At 20.0% G+C, this 14,283-nt stretch overlaps 1 protein-coding gene across 1 annotated transcript in view; it reads right to left on the bottom strand.

The window, feature by feature from the left end:
* Window positions 1-120: 120 nt before the first annotated feature.
* The window catches only part of PRSY57_1111500 (hypothetical protein), a gene marked incomplete at both ends in the record, with an annotated part of 19,242 nt that continues 5,079 nt past the window's right edge, over window positions 121-14,283 (bottom strand). The window contains 3 exons of the mRNA XM_012908080.2: window positions 121-12,314; window positions 12,425-13,195; window positions 13,309-14,136. Of these exons, the coding sequence (XP_012763534.2) occupies window positions 121-12,314; window positions 12,425-13,195; window positions 13,309-14,136 (13,793 nt within the window). The remainder of the gene's footprint in view (window positions 12,315-12,424; window positions 13,196-13,308; window positions 14,137-14,283) is intronic.

Raw genomic sequence — 14,283 nt, 5'->3', positions numbered from 1 at the left:
TTGATTGTGTCTTATTTTAATTAATTAAAATGAAATATATATATATATATATATATATATATATATATATATATATATATATGTGTGCTTCTTTTTTCTTTTTAATTTTCTGGTCAAGTTTTATGACATTTGTGTAAAATCATTTACTGCCTTTGGGAAAAAATGATAAGCATAAGCTATAATTATATCAATAAAATTTATTTCTCCCACATCCATAAAGAATCCATATACTGTATTTTCTGCATTAAACTCACTAATAAATGATTCTCCAAGTTTTATAAAATTGGTACATATATAGGATTGAAAAAAAGGTTCACTTAGTATACTTGCGATTGTACCAGATATGTTATTTAAAAGTGAAATTATGAACGTAAGTACTTTTTTTTTATATTTTGAATGAAAATGTAATATAAATGTTTGTATTGATGAAATGGTAACATAGGAAATAAAATCAGCAAATAATTTTTTTAAAACAAAATTTTTAGATAAGATTATATTTATTTTATTAATTAAATCTTCTATAAAACTTATATTTCCAGTATAGTACATATGAATAATAGATATTACTTTTGATAGGATTATGTCAATTTTTTGTTCATCTATAATATTTAATATATTTTTTAAATTTATAGATATGTTTTGTAATTTAAATAAACATATATTAAATAAACTGTGTTTTATAGAATATGTATTTGTTAAAGATGTATTTAATTCATAATCTCTTACTAACAAAAATAGCATATCTAAACTTTGTATTACATTTCTTTTTGCATAATAAGTAATATAGTTTGTGAACATATTACTGCGATGAAAATATACACTATTTCGTAAAAGAAAATCATAACTATTTATTAATGTAAATGAAAATAATTCACTTTTCAATTTAGAATATAAATTGTTCATTCTAGTACCTAAAAATCTTCCTAACGTCGTAAATTTTGTTTTAGTGCTTTTAGGAATTACATCTATTGTATTATTATTATTATTATTATTATTATTTTGTATATTTTCATTCAATTGAAAAAATTGCATAAAACTATATTTATTAATATTATCATTTTTTTTTTCCTTTTTATTTTTCATATTATATAAATTTTTTCTTATGTCAAAATTTGGATTATTTTCTTGTCTGTCATCATTATATGTAACATTATGATTATTAATGTGTCTAATATTTGTATTGTTTACATCTATACTTCTATTAATATGTCCAGTGTTATATAAATTCCTATGATTCATTATTCTGTTCCTATTTAGTTTATCTTCATTATTATTTCTTATCCTTTCATTATTTATTACTTTCTCTTTTTGTGCTTGCTGTTCAAATTTGGAATGACTCAAATTATTTTTTTCATCAAAATAATTTTTTTGAAATCTGTTAATTTTTTCATTTATAATATTTTTTTCAATATAATTTTTTTTCTGATTAACTGGTTTTATTCCTTGATATCTATTTTGTGTATTATCTAACTCATTAGTAGATAAATAATAGTTATTATCATTCATTATTTCACGATCCATATTATAATATTTATTTTCGTTGGGTTCCTTTTTCCTATGTATTTTTATATTTACTGGTTTTTCATATTCTTGACTTGATTTATTAACATTCTGATATGGTACATAATCACAACTATGTTGATTATTTCCATCATTAAAATAATTATAATCATTATAATAATTATTTGGCTTGTTTTTTTTCATGGACATGGATAATTTTTTCTTCATGATAGCACATCTCATTTTTAGTTTTGAAAAAAATGGTTGTTCATGTATATATATATTTTTTATAACCTTATCATTGTTTTTTTTCTTACTCTTTTTTGTAGGTATATTATTTCTTTTAAATTGATTTTTTTTTTTTAAAATGACTGAATCTAGTAAATCATCCTGTACAGGAGGGTGAACGTCAAAACGTTTATATGTTACAGATGGATTCGTATTTTTAGTAGCATTAGAAACTTTATTAAATATTTTCTTTGTTTTTTTTAAACAGTTTTTAAAACATTGTTTAATACTACGTACATTATAATTTTTTTGTATGAATGCATATGTACTTTTTAAATTTACATATTTTTGTTTTTCTTGAGAATAGTCTTCTTTTAAAATATGTTTACTATTTTGATTTATATTTAATATTTTTTGTACAAATAAGTCCACATCATAGGATCTAGTAGTAGCTAGGAAAATAAATTTTATAATATTTTTTAAAATATTCATAACAGTAGATTTCTCACTTATATGTAATATAGAAGAAATGTTGAAATCAATATCTCTCTGACTTATTAGATATATTAGATTATTTTCTTTTTTATATGAAAAGAAATATTGTTTTACATTTTTAATAAAATTGTTGTAATAAGAAGAATATTTACTTAAGCTAAAACTAGATGGATAATTGTTTAAAATATATATAAAATTTTCAACCATTATTTGAACAAACATTATAATTTCTTTGATATCTTTTGTATCATATATAGGTTGTTTTTTATTAATTATAATTAAATCTATGAGTTCCTTTTCTTTCTCTTCATCAAATTTAAATATAACATTATCTTTATCTTTATCTTTATTATTATTATTATTATTATTATTATTATTATTACTATATATAAATGTTGTTATATTTTCTTTATCTTTATATGTTTTATAATACGGATTTAGATATCTATATTGTATTGCTTCTTTATATATAAATTTGGCTAATTCTTGATGTAATGTATTTAACGCTACTCTTTTGTCTGCAGCAAGCTGGAAATTTGCATAAGAATTTGTTCTGTACATATATATGGATTTATTGTTTTCTATTGTTCTATTAAGTGTAGATTCAAGATTAACATAAGGTCTTCTTGTTCTTATTAAATCAGAAAAACCATAATAGAATGAAAATAATAATAAGTGATGCACATTATAATTTTGAAAATGAAAAGGTGGAGATGTTTTAATAAAATGCATATAAAAATCTTTTTTTTGTAATTCTTGATTTAATGCTTCTTTATATGCTTCTAAATAATTATTATCTTTTAGATATACTTGTAAATACATTAAATGAATTCCTTTTATAAAAAATTTTACTAATCCATGTTCTACAATTAATCTTTTTATGTCATCAATTTGATCTTTTCCCATCCACGTAAAATCATTTATTTCGTAAAAATTTGTAGAATTGTTTGAATTTTTCTTTGATTCTTCTAATAAAATATTTTGTTTATTAGATTCCAAAAAGTTTTTTATATTTTCCTTTTTATCCATTTGTTCGTCTTTTGTTTGTTCTGTTGGGTTGTATTTGAATTTTAGTTCATCTGCTAATATCTTCTCATTCCTTTTTGAATCACCTAACATATTTTCTTCTCCTTCTGTACCACCTAATATTTTCTCTTTCCCATTTTCACGAACTTCCAATATTTTCTCTTTCCCATCTTCACGATCTTCCAATATTTTCTCTTTCCCATTTGCACTATCTTCCAATATTTTCTCTTTCCCATTTGCACTATCTTCCAATATTTTCTCTTTCCCATTTGCACTATCTTCCAATATTTTCATTTCCCCTTTGCTTTCTCCAGATTTCTCCTCTTCCTCCTTTTTAGAAAAGAAATAATTATATAAATCTCCCAATGGCTTTAAAACCATTTGCGTAATACTTTGGGTGCTTTTATCTGGCTCATTTGTTTGTTGATGTTGTGCTCTAAAACTATGTTGATCATTAGGATGTTCTTTATTTTGTATTTGTTGATTTATTTGTTGTATATTTATATCTAACAAACTATAAATCATATCTTCATTGTGCGATGATAATAATAAGCTTTTTTGAATTTCTGGATAAAAGCTTAACAAGTTAAGAACAAAAAAGGCATAAACTCTAGTATTATCATCTCCTTCATTAGATATTTCATATGGATTTTCAGATAGTTTATATCCATGTGTATCTTTATTAAAAGGCTTGTGTTCATTCATTAATATGTATACTGAATCATTAGGAAAGGGAATATTTCTTAAGAATACATGTTCATTATATAATAGTTCTATTTCTAAATATAATGAACTTGTTTTTTCTAACATTACTTTTAAATAGTTTGAATAATTTTTTTTTGTATATAATAACATACTATATTTGTTCCCTATATTATTTAATTTTTGTTGAATTCTTAAAGGTTTAAATATTCTGGTTTCATACATTAACATATATATAATAACCATATAAATATTTTTATATAGAACATAAATATTATATGCATTACCATTATGTATTCCTTCTTCATTTTTTAAGATATAATATTTATCTATAAAATTTTGTAGAACAAAAAGTGTTTTACTTAGTATTGTTATTTTACATTTAGCGCCTTCTTTTTTTTCATATTCTTTTAATTCATCTCTATCAGCAAATCCAAAGCATTTAAATTGACTAAATTTTTGTTGCCCTTTATAATCAAATGTTTTATTAGATGTATATGTATTATATATCATATCAAACCAAGTTGTATTAATTGATTTGAAATATGTATTATTGTAATAATCTTTTTGTTCTGCATTTTGGTTTTGATTTTGACCTTCATTTTGACCTTCATTTTGACCTTCATTTTCGTTTATATTTTCTAATATATTTATACAAAAGTTTTTGTGATAAGGATCCAAGTCGCTTAAATTTTTTTCAAGAAAAATTGATCTTTCACATTCATAAGAAAACATAGCAATATTCTTAATTTTTTTTTTTCCTATAGAATTATCTAAAGCCTTTCCAAAAAAAGCAATATTACTTCCATATAAGCCTATTTTTTGTTCACACTCTTTTATATCATATTCTATTTTTTTATTAAAATTTAATTTGATGGTATCATCAACTTTTGATATATCATCTAGATTATATTTTTCGTCATTTTTTAATTTATATATTATTGGACATAGTTGTTTTATGTTTTTCAATTTATCTAGATAAAAACTTGATGAATGGATATTTGAATTATCTGTATAAAAATATTTATAAAAGAACATATTTATATTAGTTATTTCAACCGTTAAATCCTCTAAGAAATTGTTTAGGACATTATTTTCTTGTAAAGCCTTTTTTAGGGGTTTATAATAATCTAAGCTTATGATACATTCTAATTTTTTTTTAATTATATATTGCCTATTTGGTATATATACAAGTTTCTTTTGAAATAATTCATTTTGATGATACTGTATATGTTTATAATACTTATGTTTATTTTTTAAATATTCATTTGTTATTATATTCATTTTTTTTAAATTTGTCAAGTGATTTGTTTTTATAATAATAAGAGATAACATAGCAAGTCTATATTTATATAAAATATATTGATGATGTGTTTTATTTCTTATTATAAATTTCTCTTCTTCATTTAAGGGATATATTTTATCAAAATATTTTATATAATATGAAAAATATTTCTCTTCATAATTATTCATTTTAGATGATGAATAATTCATATGGTTCTTAATATTATCTTCATTAAAACTATCTAATGTATTATTAGAATGTTTATAATTATCTATCTCTTCGAAATGTGGATCATCATGATGAACGTTCTTTATATCCTTTTTAACATCTTGTCGTATATCATTTTCATTTTGATCTTTCATAAAATTTAATAAATTATCAATATTAGCATCGGATTTGCATAAAACATTACCATTATGATTACTTAATTTAAATGGATGTATAGATTTGACTGGTAAAATAATTTCTTGTAATATTTTCTTATTATTACTATACCATGTGAATTTTAAATATTCCAATGTATCATTTTTCCTCTTTTCTTCTTTTTGAGAAGGTGTATTCATAAAACTTTCTACTATATTTTGACTTTGTCCTTGTTGTTGTTCTTTTTTATGTTCCGGATTAATTTCAATATTATCTCTTTCTATTATATTAGAATTTTCTATATGATAATTTCGTTTAGTACTCTCCTTTTTAAGTGCATCACTAATTATTATTCTTTCATTTTTAAAATATTCAACATTTTTCATTTCATTTTTAAAAATGAACAAATGCTTTAATAAGAAATGTAACTTTTTATATATTTTCAATTTTTGCATTAGCCCATTTTTCAAATTAATTTTTTTAACAAAAGTGTCTAGCTTTTGTAAGGATAGAATATTTTTTTTATCATTAACATTTATTTCATAATAATTTGTTAACTTATAATCACCTATTTCTAATATTAATTTTATATTTCTGTTCGTTCCATTCATATTTTGAATAGTAACACCAAAAGTATCTGAAGACCATTTATTGGAATGATAATATTCAAATTCTAATAATTTATTTATAATATTTTTATCAGTTAAATATTTTAAGGTATCTTGAAGCTTTTCTAGGTTTGGGTATAACTTATCTTTTATTTCATGTCTTTCCTTATATTTTTGATAATAATCTTTTTTTATATTATTTATTTTTCTTTTAATCTTTCCAAAAAATTTTTTTAACGTATTTTTTTTTTTCATATCATTATTTTTGGGAATATCCCTTGATTTATTATTTTTATATGAAAAATCATTTTTGTTATTTTTTATATCTTTTATTTTTTTAATATTCATTGTTTCCCCTATATTGTGTGTTTGATCATTAATATTACTATTATTACTACTACTATTATTTTTTTTTTTTTTCATATTATACATAATGTTGAAGGGGTAACTATATAAATTATCATTAGCACCTATATCATTTAATATTTCTCCTAGTTCGTTTTTTTTCTTTTGTGTATCATAATGATATTTCTGATCAATCGTATAAAAAACATCTTTTAGATATTTCGTGATATTGTTGGTTTTATAAAAGGGAACAATTTCTACCTTATAACAAAAGTGAGTATTTTTTTGTATTGAAGGATAATCCTTATTATTATTACTATTACTATTATTATTATTATTATTATTATTGCTATTATTATTATTATTATTACTATTATTATTATTATTATTATTATTATTATTGTTGTTATATATTTTTTGGTGTGATTTATTTATGTATAGAAAACATAATTCATTGTTTTTTCTAAATATATTAAAATCTACTATAACAATATTTGTTCTACTAATTTTTAAAATATATTCAGTTGAAATATTAAGATATAATTTGAAAAATATTTCACACTTGATATTTTTTTTTTCTCCTTTCATTATGATTAATTTTAAATCATGCGTATATGAATATATATGTCTTTCTTCCATAGATAATTTATTCATTGAAAAATTATAAAGTTCTTCTGTCCATTCTTCTTTATATAAATCACTACATGTTGTCACCAGATTATTATTTGTTGTTATTTTTTCTGTTTCTCTGTTGTTTTCCACATGTTTAAAACCATGTATAAATAATTTTTCTAAGCAACTTAAGGTTCGATAATTGTATAATTGGATATAAGAAAATTTTATTTTATCATTTGTGTTATTATTTTGTAGGAGTGATATATTAGACGTTCCAAAAAAAGCATATTTTTTCTTCTCATTTGTATCATTATTATTATTATTATTATTATTATTACTATTATTACTATTATTATCACTATTATAAGAATTTGTTTTATTTTTGTTATATATATTTAAAATGGGATACTTGGAAATATACTTTTCGTTATCTTCATTATTATGTGTATCATATTTAGAGTTATCCGTTTTTATGTTTTTTACAAATGGAACGTTTTTAATATTCCATTCCATTGTATTATTTAGGTAGGTAACATTTGTTGGTTCATCCAATATTTTATCCTCATTTTGATATGTTATATTATTATATGGTTTCAAATCCATTTGAGTAATAGGAAGAACAAAATGTTTTTTCCCTTTCCATATGTTTTTTTTTTGTCTGTTTTTTATAGGTACATATAATTTTTGTATAAAAGAAGAATTACTATTTGTAGTAGCGATTACATTTTGATTTCTCGTATTTTTATTAATTGCATAATTTTTTTGATCCTTATAGCTATTCCTTTTTATCCATCTATCATACATATTCTGAATGAGCTGTACGTGGGATAATTGCATTTTTCCGTTTGTATTAGAAAACATCTTTGAATATATTACAAGTGATTTTTTCATAAATGCTTTAATAAAAGGTTCATGTTGTATTAAACTAACTATATTATAATATAAAGGTATAATATTTTCTTCATCTGTAAATTCTATAAATTGTAATGAACTTATTTGATCATTTTGGAATAGCATTATTTTTGTACTTATGTCAGTTGAAAATGGTAGTAAATTATTTAAAAATTTGGTTATATAATATTTTATATAAGTTATAAATTTTTTTTCAATATTATCATATAAATGTTGAAAAAAATTAATATGTGTACCAAAATTTAATAATATGAAATTCTTAAAATGTATAAATAGTTCCTTTACTTTATGTTCATTATTTTTAATAAATTCTACAACAAATGGATAACCTAATAAAAACTTTAATATCGTTTTGAAATAATATTGTTCAATAAAATTGTGTAATAAAAAAAATAAATTCGAAAAGAATCTTCTAAAATCAATACTTTCTATAAAATCTTGAATAATACAATTTTCTGTTATATAATTTAAATTTTTTAAAAGAAGAGTAAACCAAATTGATAATACATCTAATGGTATATTTAATTTTATTAATATAAGTCGAAATATATCTATACTACCAAAAAGAATTCCTTCTGTTTTTATTATTTTCAAAATATCATTTTGTGTATTTCCTAATTTGAATATTCTATATATGATATATGTTATTATATTAACGATTCTATTATTTAATTTTGTATTTGATATAAATTTTAATAAATTAATAAATATAGAAGATTTAAAATAATTAATATATTTTATAGGTACTAATGATCTTATATTATTATTACTAATTTTAACATTTTGTATCTCTTTCTTCCACAAATTATAATCAAATATTGATTGAATATATTCTTTGGTAATTTGAGAATCTCCAGATATATATATCCCTTTATTCATTAACTCATCAAATAACATATTAGTAATTTTATATGCTTTATATTTATCAAAAATTGATTTATCAATAAATTCTATAAGTCGATGGAATAAGATCATTGAATTATATAAATGATATATATCATTTTTGTTTAATAAATATAAAGTGTCTTTTAAATTTTTACTTTTATTTTTCTCGTACCATTCTTCGAGTTTGTAATATATATCATCAAAATTTAAATGAGTACCATTAATTACAATTTCCGTATTAAAAAAAGACCAAATAAGTGACATAGCATAATTTTCTTTATCTAAATATGTGATATCTAAATTTTTATTGACTTTACTTATAATTTTAGATTGATATAATATATGTTTATATTCATTATATGTTAATTTGTAATTATATAACTTTTCTAGATCTTCTGTAGAAATATATAATTTTTTCTTGTTTAATAATTTAACAATTTTATCGGTAAACAAAATAGAACCATCTTTCCAAAATAATTTTTCATTCATATAATGAAAATAAAATAATTCTGAATTATTGAAATAATCTATATGTATTCTAGAAGCTATAGAATACCATTCATTATAATTAAGTTCTTCATTAGATAATTTTTCTAAAACATTCAAAAAATCGGTAATTTTAACAAAATTCTTTTCTAGTTCATTAAAATATTTTAAGGTTAATTTGGTAGCTCCTAATTCATTATAATCATATATTAAACAACATTGATATAAAATATCTCTTTTGTTAATATTATTTTTAATGTTATAATTATTTTTGTGACTAAAAATTGTATTATTATTATTATGAATATTATTCATATGAATATTATTCATATGGTTATATTCATAATTAAGGTTGTTTTTACTTTTAAATACTACAAAATTTATTATATTGTGTAAATTAATTTCAACATATTTCATTATATTTCTTATGACTTTTATATGCTCACAGTTTATATATGATTCTAGCATTTTCAACTTTTCAATATATTCTATTTTTTTTATATACATTTCTGTATTAGGTTGGATACTTTGGATATTTTTATTTTGATAATCAATTTCATTTTTTATAGCATTCAATAAAAAGTCTAATAATTTTAAAAATGTATTAGAGTAATATTTCTTACTATCATAATGATGTAATATAAATGTATAAAATTTTTTTATGTTTATTCCGAAAATACCATAATTTTCTTTTTCTATAAAATTGATTACATTGTTAATCGACCCTTTTACAACCATATATGGAGTGTTCATAATTTCATCAAATGAAAATTGCATATTTATATTCATCTTCGAATTAAGTAAAAGAAAAAAACTATCCATTATTTTTATAAACTTTTCAAAATTGTTATAATATATTACATATTTAAAATTTGATATATCTTCTCTTATCGATATAAGCAACGTGTATATATTTATTTTTTTTGTTGCATATAAATGGATTTTTTCTAATATTATTTCAAACATTTTTTTATAATAATTATCCGAAAGGATATTATTTGTTATATTAAAATCTAATACTTTATCACATGAATAATTACTTGAATAGATATTTTTAATACTTTTTTCATTATTCCTATTATGATGGTTTAATATGTTTTCATTTTCTATACCATTTGATTCTCCGCTTTGTTCCTCTATACTTTTATTCGTTTCATTTCTTTTTTCATTATATAATTTCCTTTTATATATATGTTCATTTTGTATTAATATGTTTGTAATAATATTCAAAACATTTATATAGAGAAAATATGTTGGTAAAATTAAATACATTCTGTTTCCTTCTTCAACTAAAATTTGAATACTAAATTTTATTTCACTTTCTTCTTGATATTTATACATATATATATGATTTTCATCTTTCATATATAATACATTTAATGGTTTATTAAAATGGTATGACAATAATGGTATTATCCATATCATATTTTTATTAAATGATGTCTTCTTAAGATATTTCTTGAGAACATTTCTTACGTAATCCTTTTTATGAAAAAAGCACAATTTGTTCTTTTCACAATCTAGTATGGAATAAAAAAAAGAATACAAATTTTTGAATAAATAATCCAAATGATATGTATGAATATCAGACTTCGATTTTTTGCTGATCCCATTATATTCTTCAAACTTGATATATTCAAGGTTATTATGGTCTGTATTGTTTCCTGTATTTTCTTTCTTCTCTTTATTTATTTCTTTATTTTGAATAACTTCTTTATCCTCCATAGTATTATTTTTCTTTTCATATTTCTCATTTATTATTTGATGATCAAAATGTTGGTTATATAAAATAAGATTCGCAAATTCTTTCTTTCTTCTCATGCTTAACTGAATTTTATTATCTTTAAAAAACTCCCTTTTTTTATAAAAAAATTTGTTGTATATGTTTAATATATGATTTATTAATAAATTGATAAAATCCATTAATTCATTTACAAAATATAAGTTATATAATTTGTTCAACGTAGCAACACAATTATATGTTATGGTAGGATATATACCTAATTTTAGTTGTTCAAAATTTTCAATATATGAATGTCCTAATCCAACTAAAGATAAAAAATTATAGTCAGGTTCATCATTTGATGACATTATAGAAAATTTATAATTTTCTATATCTTGTAATATTGGTAATTTGGCATTCTTATCAATTTTAAATTCTTCTAAAAATTTAAAATATGATAAGTTGTTATTTTTGTTTTTTATTTTTTCGTTTAAAAAATTAGGGAATATTTCATAAAAATCGATATCTTGTATTTTTTTATTTTTATTATTATTTTCATTTTCTTTTGCATCTTCATCTTTATCTTTTTTTTTAAATAATTGTATGGATTTTCCTTCTAATTGTTGTTTTTCCAAAAATTCTATATTAATCATTTGTTTTATTTTTTTTATCATATATCTTAAGGTGTAAACAAATATGTGTAAATTATCATAAATATTGGAATCTATTTTTGCTTCAGATAAAGAAATATTAAACCATGCTAAAAGGCCTTTATCACATAAGAAGAAACCATTCAATAAATTGTCTATATCATTATATGGTTCAATAAGGAGGAGACAAAATATTTCATTATATAAAATATTAATATATTTTGTTTTTAATGTTTCATTTTTTATCTGTTCAATTTGTAGGTTCATTATATTGGTTAAGTATGTTTTTTTAAATGTATTTATATCTTTACGGTATAATAATTCTTTTATCATTTCTTTAATATTTTCAAAATTCTTTTCATAGGAAAAATTATTAATAATTTGTTGAATATCTTCTTGTGAAACATTTTCCTTGTTTGTGTATGTTCTTACCAAATTTTCAAGGTATAAATTTTTCTTCATTAGTTCGTCATAACATGCTAGAGTAATGCCTATAAAAATATAAAAGGAAAATATATATATATATATATATGTATATATATATGTATATGTATATATATATGTATATATGTGTATATTTTTATATTTATTATTTGTTTACTTGTTTCCATTAAATGATTCATATCATTCTTAAATATATTATTATCCGGATTGTAGACCTTGAAAACATTTCCTTCTTTTAATATGATAATTTTTTCTTCAGGTTTTCCCTTTTGTATTATAAATGAGTATATCTCATATATGCTCTCATTTTTTTCTTCTGAGAAATATAGTATATTTTTTTTAAAATATTGACTTAATATTTCTATGATATGTATTAATACATTAGACGAATAATAGAATAGTGCTATTTTCTGTTTTCTATTTAATTTTTTGTTAATGTTAATATGTATTTTATTATTTATATCACTGGTTTTAATATTCATAAGTGAAAATATAGAATGAATCTTTTTTTCGATTTTATAAATATTATGTAATTCATATGCTAATATATTTAACATAATATTTGTTAATGTATTCAAATGTACGTATTTTTCAGAATATACCTTATTATTTGAATTATCGTGATTTTCATTTTTTTCTAAACATAATTTTATATCATGGGAATTTAAATGAAATTTTATATCAATGTTAGATAAAAAGTGCTTTCTTTTTTTAACATGATATTTATATAACCATTGTTCTTTTATACACATATATAAACTATTATACTTCTCTTTATATTTTTCTTCTTGATTTCTTACATTTATTTTGACTTTTTCATAATTCAACATATAATTTACTAGTTGATTAATATCGCTGCTTTCAAGAAAATATCGGAGATGTCTTTGTAAATTAACCAATCGTAGTTTATCATATGTTTTCTCTGTAACTGTATAAAAGTAGAATTCATAATAATATTATAAAATATGTACATATAAAAATATATATATGTATGTATATATTTTTCCATTTATCTTTCTTCTTATAAAAGTAATAGATTACCCTGTTTTCCCCATAGATGACCTCTTTTAACAAACGATTTTGAAGGTGTCCCTGATTGAGCAAAACGAAAAATTGCTTCAAACAATTTTTCATTATACTCCTTAGGTAAATTAAACGTGTGATAAAATAAACTGATCGTACTTACGTGTTCATAGAGATCTAAAATATTATCTTTACTATATTTGCGATTTTTATTTTTTTGATTTTGTTTTTTTTTGTCATTATTATTATTATTTGTTGTATTTAAATTAGAACTAGTATAATTTAAAAATGAATATTCAATTAAATCTAAAAAGAAAAGTTCCTCGAAATTTTCTACTTTAGTATAAGAAATGTCAATAGGATAATTATAAGTATTAGGATCTTGAATTATTAAGAAAGACTTTTCATTTTTTATATTATCATAAAATTTAAATGATAATTCTTTTAAATCATCTTCAATAAAATTCTTATATTGAATAAATACATATTTCATTTTCTTTAACAAAATATCTTTTATTGTATATTCAATTTGTTTATCTGTAACATCATAAAAATAATTAGCATGTGAATCTATAATTGTTTCTATAATTTTCTTAATTTCTACAATGTGAAATTCTATAATTTTTTCCTTGTCAATTATAAGTTTCATTTCGTCTGTTTTATTTATTTTATTTAAAAAATTGTTAAAAAATATCATTATATTTATTATATCTATTAAATCTAATGTTAATATTTCATAATTCATTTGGGGTATATTGTCTCTTTTATATTTTGCAAGATCTCTTATTTTCATTCCATAAAATATTAGTGAAATAATTTCTAGGACCTCCACATATTCTTGGTTATCTGATTATAATAAAAGGGTTCATAAAAAAAATAAGTATGATTAATAAACACATAAATATAAACATAAATATAAACATAAATATAAATATAAATATAAATATAAATATATATATATATATATATATATATATATATATATATATATAT

Source organism: Plasmodium reichenowi, chromosome 11 (assembly GCF_001601855.1).
Source record: "Plasmodium reichenowi strain SY57 chromosome 11, whole genome shotgun sequence".
NCBI lineage: Eukaryota > Apicomplexa > Aconoidasida > Haemosporida > Plasmodiidae > Plasmodium > Plasmodium reichenowi.
The sequence above is the reverse complement of the archived record's forward strand: the minus strand, read 5'-3'. Positions and strand labels throughout refer to the sequence as shown.